This window comes from Chrysemys picta, chromosome 1 (genome assembly GCF_011386835.1).
Source record: "Chrysemys picta bellii isolate R12L10 chromosome 1, ASM1138683v2, whole genome shotgun sequence".
NCBI lineage: Eukaryota > Metazoa > Chordata > Testudines > Emydidae > Chrysemys > Chrysemys picta.
In genome coordinates, this window is record NC_088791.1 from 307,713,057 (window position 1) to 307,721,245 (window position 8,189).

Here is an 8,189-nt window from a genome sequence, read left to right on the forward strand (position 1 = left end):
TCCAAGTCCTCATATGGGACCCTCTCCAAACCCCTAATCATTTTAGTTGCCCTTTTCTGAACCTTTTCTAGTGCCAGTATAGCTTTTTTGAGATGAAGAGACCACATCTGTACACAGTATTCAAGATGTGGGCATACCATTGATTTATATAAGGGCAATAATATATTCTCCATCTTATTCTCTATCCCTTTTTTAATGATTCCTAACATCCTGTTTGTTTGTTTTTTGACTGCTTCTGCACACTGTGTGGACATCTACAGAGAACTATTCATGATGACTCCAAGATCTTTTTCCTGATTTGTTGTAGCTAAATTAGCCCCCATCATATTGTATGTATAGTTGGGGTTATTTTTTCCAATGTGCATTACTTTACATTTGTCCACATTAAATTTCATTTGCCATTTTGTTGCCCAATCACTTAGTTTTGTGAGATCTTTTTGAAGTTCTTCACAGTCTGCTTTGGTCTTAACTATCTTGAGCAGTTTAGTATCATCTGCAAACTTTGCCACCTCACTTTTTACCCCTTTCTCCAGATCATTTATGAATAAGTTGAATAGGATTGGTCCTAGGACTGACCCTTGGGGAACACCACTAGTTACCCCTCTCCATTCTGAGAATTTATCATTAATTCCTACCCTTTGTTCCCTTTTAACCAGTTCTCAGTCTATGAAAGGACCTTCCCTTTTATCCCATGACAACTTAATTTACGTAAGAGCCTTTGGTGAGGGACCTTGTCAAAGGCTTTCTGGAAATCTAAGTACACTACATCCACTGGATCCCCCTTGTCCACATGTTTGTTGACCCCTTCAAAGAACTCAAATAGATTAGTAAGACACGATTTCCCTTTAGAGAAACCATGTTGACTTTTGCCCAACAATTTATGTTCTTCTATGTGTCTGACAATTTTATTCTTTACTATTGTTTCGACTAATTTGCCCGGTACAGACATTAGACTTACCGGTCTGTAATTGCTGGGATCACCTCTAGAGCCCTTTTTAAATATTGGCGTTACATTAGCTATCTTCCAGTCATTGGGTACAGAAGCCAATTTAAAGGACAGGTTACAAACCCTAGTTAATAGATCCACAATTTCACATTTGAGTTCTTTCAGAACTCTTGGGTGGATGCCATCTGGTCCCGGTGACTTGTTAATATTAAGTTTATCAATTAATTCCAAAACCTCCTCTCGTGACACTTCAATCTGTGACAGTTCCTCAGATTTGTCACCTACAAAAGCCGGCTCAGGTTTGGGAATCTCCCTAACATCTTCAGCCGTGAAGACTGAAGTTAAGGTTTTAAGATAAGTAGTTACCCATTTCCATCTAGCCCAATTTCAGACATTCATCACAATTTCCCAAAACTTTCATCTTTAGGGCTGAAATTTCCCAAGGATAGTCTCTGCCTATAGGTAAATTGTTTTGGAAAGTTTGAGTAAAAATTATTCAGTCATTTTTAAATATGAAGAAAGTGCACTTTTCCCATTATACAAAACATTATTTCAGCCTTTCTCTGAGCAATCAGCCAGCTGAAACAGCTGAGGTGAGGAAGTTACAATTTGACAGGGAAATAGCCTAAACTGACAAGATGCACCTTTGAGTGTTCTGGTAAAAATTGGGTTTGGTTTTACTGCGTTATATGTCTGTCCGAAAACTGCAGGCCTCACATGGACAGTACAGTGTGTGCAGGGATTTTCTTGCTAAGTTTGTAAAGTGTGCAGATAAGGAACGTACTCAGCGTGTGAAATTCTTCTCTGTGCAGAGGACTGGCAAAAGGCCAATGCACCAACATCTTTTCCCTCTCTTCATACTCAGAAATGGCTGACCTATTTATGTGAGGCCTTGACCTAAATGGTACATTGCCTTGCACTAGGTCTCTGCACAGATGTGAATTTCACCCTGTAAACATGTGTGACTAACCTCTGCAGTGATAAGTGTAGTGCAGGTGCATAATGAACAGTGCTGAGTGGGGGACGAAGACTGTGTGTTATGTGATGAGACTGAGTTTGAAGTAACCCCAGGAAGGAAGCAGTAGTTTACATTTGCCAGTGAGTCTAGGGAGGCCATGAGAGAAGCAGAGGAAAAAAAGACAGGACAGCTACTTCTTGGGACAGGGCTGGGGTGCCTGACCAGGGATTTTTACAGCATCCAGTGTGTTCAGGGAAACAACATTTGTGTATATTTTGTAAATAAAGAAATTATGCAAAGAAACTACCCTGAGTCTATGAGTCTATACCTTTTGTTTTCATGCAAAAGGTAGCCATCGTGCAAGGCCCTGAATTTCAGTTATCACTCAGCCCAAGGGTAACAGTATTTTCTTCTTGTGATGAAGGATCTGCAGTATGTTTCAATGAGACATTTACAGTCTCACTTACCTAAACTGTCACATCTTGACAATGAATAAAAGGAACTCCTAAAATATCATGTTCAAATGGAGGCATTTTACAGTTATCTAGTCTTTGTTATTGGGAGGTTTCTGACATAACAATCTCCAGCCTTTTTGACTATTGACTCACTAGTGAGTTCTGAATCATCCAAACAAAAACTGGAAACCATATGCTTTGAATGGAGGGGGGAGGGATGTAATGGTTATAGTGCTATTAGCAAAACGATTGCTGCCATCTTTTGGTTAAAATCACATGGGGAATAGGAAACTACATTAACAGGAAGGTTTAAAGGGACATTGTCAACTAGTTTAGGCCTAAAATGTAGGTTTAGTTAGAGGGGGGGATTTTTTAAAAACAAAATCTGATATGATTATAAATGTTTTCAAATGCGTTATTTTAAAATATCTTTTTAATTTAAATATTCCTCTCCAGTTGTTATTATTTATTTGCATTACAGTAGTGCATGGAGATCCAAGCAAGAAATAGGGCTTCGTCATGGTAGGGGCTGTACAAACATGTAGCAAAAAGACTGTCCCTGCCCTCAAAAGCTTACAGTCTTGGTTGATGACAACATGCAACAGGTGTGGGAAACAAAAGAGTCAGGATGAGAGGGAGAGAAAATGAGGTAATGTTGGTATGAGCATGTTTTTGTGTGGATTATACAATATAAATCACCCATTCTAAACACAGCTTTGTTGGGCTAGGGGTTCTCCAACCTTTTCATTCTACTGACCACTTCGTAAAAGACAGGTTCTCCCCTCCCAAAGCTCCAATCACCCTCTTCTCCCACTGCTTGAGTCTCAAAATACGTTTAACTGCATGTAAGGACTCAGTGTAGGCCACAGTGGACCATAGTTTGTAAGTGCAGGAGAACCAGAAAGTGAACCTGACTGAACATAGGTGAAATTGACCAGTCTAGTTCCATTATCCAGACTGAGTGAAGTGAGATTTTAAAAAGGTATTCAATTTCAATCATCTGAAATTTAACGTGTAGCAAAAGGAATTTTTTTTAATTATTTTTTTTATCGTGGCACTGGCCCTTTAAGAAGGATGACTGATAGGAAAGTAACAGGAGAATCTCATTGTTGATGGATGAACAGAGACCTTGGGATCCAGCTCTGCTAACATTTTTGTCAGAGCTAAATGCCTTGCATTCCATTTGTTGAGTATGTATCTGTGAAGCAAAGGTCAGGTTCAGTTACTAAAAGCTGATGTTCCCCTGAGAATAAAAAATGGTTAAAGTCAAAAACAACATGCAGAGGAAATGAAAAAAAAACACCCTCTCAAATACTTGGTGGTTACTGAAGGCATTTCTGGTAAAAAGCATGACTAATGTTCTTACTGAAACTGGACTGGACCCATGCCAGCAACTATCACCATGTGGTGTACTCAGTTTCACGGTGCTTTCTTGAACTGGTCTTCAGGCAACAGACTATTCAGTAATGCAGTCAGGTGAGTGCCAAAGACAAACAAACCTTCTGCGAGCCAGCAAAAACAAAAAGATAAACCAATATTGTGCAAGTACTTAAGAGGTCTGTTTAAGCTGTACACTTACGAAGGATAAACACAGCAGAGAGTACAAAACATTGTCAAGCAGTACAGGCAACCCCTAGCCCAGCCAGCAGAAGACATGAACCTATTTCTAAAAAGCTCCTTACACATCAAAAGATACATCATACTATCACAGTAACATTTCTCAGGAGAATGGGAAGGGCATGGAGGCCAAATTCTACACCCTGGGGGATGGGGACAGGGGCTTGGGGCTGCACTTGGGCACCCTCCCCCTCCCCCCCCCCCCCCCAGGGCAGGTGGAGCATCCGGGGCTCCCCACAGCAGCCTGGGCTCCCTGGGCGGCTCTTACCACAGCTCAGCTCTGGCTTCCGGCCTGGGGGCCGGGACCTCAGAGGGTTGAGGAGGAGCAGAGGTGTGGCCACAGAGGGGGGGGGGGCCTTGTGCCCCCCCATTTCTACCCAGGATCCAGTGCAGGGGCGGCTCTATTTTTTTTGCCACCCCAAGCACAGCAGTCAGGCAGCCTTCTGTGGCATGCCTGCCAGAGGTCCATCGGACCGCAGATTCGGCGGCATGCCTGTGGGTGATTTGCCGGACCCGTGCCTTCGGCGTACCCACTGCCAAATTGCCGCCAAAGCCGCAGGACCGGCGGACCTCCCACAGGCATGCTGCCGAAGGCTGCCTGACTTCCGTCCTTATGGCGACCGGCAGGCCACCCCCCGCAGCTTGCCGCCCCAGACCGTGTGTAAAATCCAAACTGAAGAAAAGGTCTGATCCATGGACATGCCCCAGCACACGGGAGGAGCTCACAACATGATGCTCCCTGACCAACCTGCCCCGCTTGGCTCGCCCTTCAGAACCGATGCAGGAGATGTGCACACACTGCCCCCTGCTGGTGCCTGACTCGCCCTGCATGGGGGACTAGCCAGGCTTCTTGTTGCTAAGCCAGTGCCACTGTGGGAACCAAGGGGCTAACAGAAACCATTTCCCCCCTATCTGGCTGGGAAGGATTCTGTGGGCTCCTGAACTTCAGCCTGGAGCCCCCTCCCGGGAGTGAGGAATGCGTGCCCAGCTCACAGCCCCATCCCCGCTCCCCTCTCCTCCACTCCTGGGAGCAAACGCCCAACTCAAGGGGGAAGCAATGGAATGGCCGCGCTGCCATGTGACAGGTGGTGGTGACTCAGGGATGGACGGGGGTGGGTGCCGAGAGGCCCAGCGCTCCCTGAAGAGGCTGTTTAAGAAAAGAAGCCAAGTGGGCGTGGAGTGATTATTTGGGGCTATACACAGCTGTCGTTAGCCTTAGCGACACCACACATTTACCTGGCAAGCGCTCTTAACACAAGCCACACGGGGTTAGTAACTACTGGCTCTGCAGGGTGGGCTCCCGTGCAGCAACCCACAGGGCAGCCGGGCGCCGTTAGGTCATGCTGGGGGTGACCAGGCCCTGAAGCATGATCATGAGGCGGCAGGCCGGCTTGCTCAGGGTGTTGTGGGGCTCCGCCTGCAGGAACTGGAAGAGCTTCTGCCGCACCTGGTTCTTGACCAGCCCCATGTGGTCTCGGGTGATGGGGTCGCTGTAGTCCAGGTGCATCGCTGCCTCCTCCAGGTAGTTCAGTTTCAGTTTGGTGCAGGTGCCCAGATCTGAGGAGAGCTGCTGAATGAGAGATAGGAGGACGGGCTGGGAGAGTGGACATGGGTGCTGTCCAAACATCTGCTGACGATCCACCGTCTCACAGACGTATAGGACCAGGTTGCCGTGAGAGCCTGCTGGAAAGCCTGGTTGAGGCGGCCCTGCTGCAGCAGCTGCAGGACGTGAATCTGCTGACACTGGAAGTCCAGGTGAGCAGAGGGGATGGGCGTGCCTGCTGCAGAGCGCATGGTCTGCACGATGCTCGAGGTGATGGCCGCTTGCTGCTCCTTCATGGCCAGGCTCACCTCTCCCTTGATGACCCTCTGCACCTGGGTCAGAATAGAGTCCTGCATGTTGCCCACAATGATGTGCAGCTGATGCTGCACTTCGGTGTGCACGCTGGTGGTGATGGTGGAGGCCAGCTGATCTGTGCTGCTCTGGAAGGTGCTGATCAGCTGCCGAAGCTGGCCCCGCAAGGAGTCTTGGGCCTCCTGCTCGCACGCCATCTTGTTCTTCATGTGAGTCTCGAGCTGCTGGATATATTCCTGCGTCCCCTGCTTGAAGGTGTCGTTGATTTGCGGGAACATGGACTGGCAGGTCTTCTCAAACGTCAGCAACACAACGCTCTGGAACCCTGTACGCTGACTGGATAGGCCCCTGCAGAGCATCCGCTGCTGCCCTCGCAATGGCATCTGTCAGGTTCTTTGATTTCACTAGCTTGGTGACGTTTTCCTTCAATGTCCCCTCGACAGCCGTGAGCTTGGCGGCAATCGTATTGCTTAGCTGGCCAGTGACAGGGTCCAGGCTCTTGGAAATGCACTGGGGCACCATCTTCTTCATCTCCTCGCGGATGGTCCTCTCCAGGAGATTGCACGCAGCAGTGGAGAGGGACTGCGAGAGCTGCTGGGACAGCTGCTCCTGGAGCTGCCCGTTCCGCTGCTGCCCCTCTGTCAGAGCTTGGTCCAGCCTCCGCTGCTCTTGTTCTTGCTGAGAATCAATCACTCGTTCCATGTGACCCATGAGGGAGCTCTGCACAGCATCCAGGTGGTCAGTGAGTCTCTGCATTAGTTCCATCTGGTTCTGTCTCAGCTCTGTGAGCTCCCTCTGTTGGCTCCGCAGCAGAGACATCAGCTCATCCTGGCACTCGGCGGTCACCTGGTGATCACATGACCTTGGGGACTGGGTCACATCTCCGTCATCTTTCTTGCCCTTCCGTTTGAGCTTGGGGGAATCCCGAGGGGACACCTTGGCTTTCCAGTCCTTCACAGGCAGCCTCTGTGCAGATACTTTAGCACCAAACCTGCCTGATGTAGAAGCCAAACTTGCAACTTCATCATCATGGTCACTTTGCTCCGCGCTGGCATCCTGGCTGTCGTGCTGCAGCAGGTGGTAGCTGTGCCTGTGATAGGAAGAGCTCTTGTGCTTCTCTGCAATGTCATCCCTTGGGCTGTCTGCTGTGCTGTTCCTGGTTTCCCTGGTGATGTCGGGGGCCGCTGGCCATGGCCGGCTCACGATGCTGTTGGAAGATGCATTTTCCTGAGTTAAAGCAGTCTCCAGTAATGAGGGTGTGGTCAGCCTGTCCACCTCCCCGGGGGCCATGTCCAGGGAGTGCTGGCTGTGCTCGGAGCTGTGCCGGTTCCTTGGGGACAGCAAGTGCAAGGCCGAGGCGGCCGAGGCCATGCTGTCCGCATGGTGGTTGGGCTCCAGCACCTCTGCAGGGAGCCCGGCCGGGGCTGTGGCAAAGCTGCGCTGCAGCGTCTCAGAGGCGATCTCTGGGATATCCTGGGACATGGCCGTGGAGGCCGAGGAAATGATGTCTGGGGAGCGCTCACGGGTGGGTGAGGCCTGAGCTACCACAAGGGGCTCCACTTCCTGCAGCTCCAGAGCCAGAGGGGGGTTTGCTGGAGTGACCGGGACTGAGGCCTTTGGGGTCAGCTTGTCAGGGAGTCCAGGGATAAGGACTGAATGGTTCCTAGGACTCGTCTGGAGACTGCTGCTAGTGCTGCTCAGCGTCAGGCTGGTGTCCAACTGCGTCTTTGGACTCAAAGTCAGGTCCTCAGATGGCCTGGGCACAGCGGGGTCAGTGACGGAAGCGCTGCTCATGGCTGTGACTGCAGTCAGGGAAGTGACGCTGCTTCCCGGTGACATGGCAATCTGCTGAAGAGATGTGCTTGGGGTCATGAACGCATCTGGGGTCATCAGCTTGGGTTTGGCATCATTGGAGAGGGCAAGAAAATCCGCTGGCACGGGCAGGTCTGCAATGCGCCGTAAGTCTGGTTGGGAGCCATGGACGGACCCCTTCTCCGATCCCAGCCCTTCTGCGCCCAGGTCAGCCAGGTGGTCTGGAAACGTGAAATCTTCATGGGAGCTGTGGGGAGGGATCGGTGCAGCCATATCTGGACTATGAAGAGGTTGGAATCGGATCTGCACATCCTGCAGGTGCCTGGAGCTGCCCCTGATCCAGTGCTCCTGATTTAGGTTCTGTATTGTAGACAAAGGGCTGGTCTACATAAGGAACTTCCATCAGTATACCTACCGCTGAGAGATGTAGCAATACCAACCTAACCCCCGGTGTAGACAGCACTAGGTCAATGGAAGAATTCTTCAGTCGACTTAGCTACCGCCTCTCAGGAGGTGGATTACCTGCGCTGATGGGAGAATCCCTCC

General features: G+C 49.5%; 1 protein-coding gene across 1 annotated transcript; it reads right to left on the bottom strand.

Moving 5' to 3' along the window:
- Window positions 1-4,653: 4,653 nt before the first annotated feature.
- LOC101939883 (enhancer of mRNA-decapping protein 4-like) lies at window positions 4,654-7,963 on the bottom strand. Its single transcript, XM_042842912.2, is given in 3 exon segments — window positions 4,654-5,647; window positions 5,650-6,155; window positions 6,157-7,963. Coding segments are annotated over 3 exon segments (2,604 nt in total). The 5' UTR covers window positions 7,917-7,963; the 3' UTR covers window positions 4,654-5,309.
- Window positions 7,964-8,189: the final 226 nt, after the last annotated feature.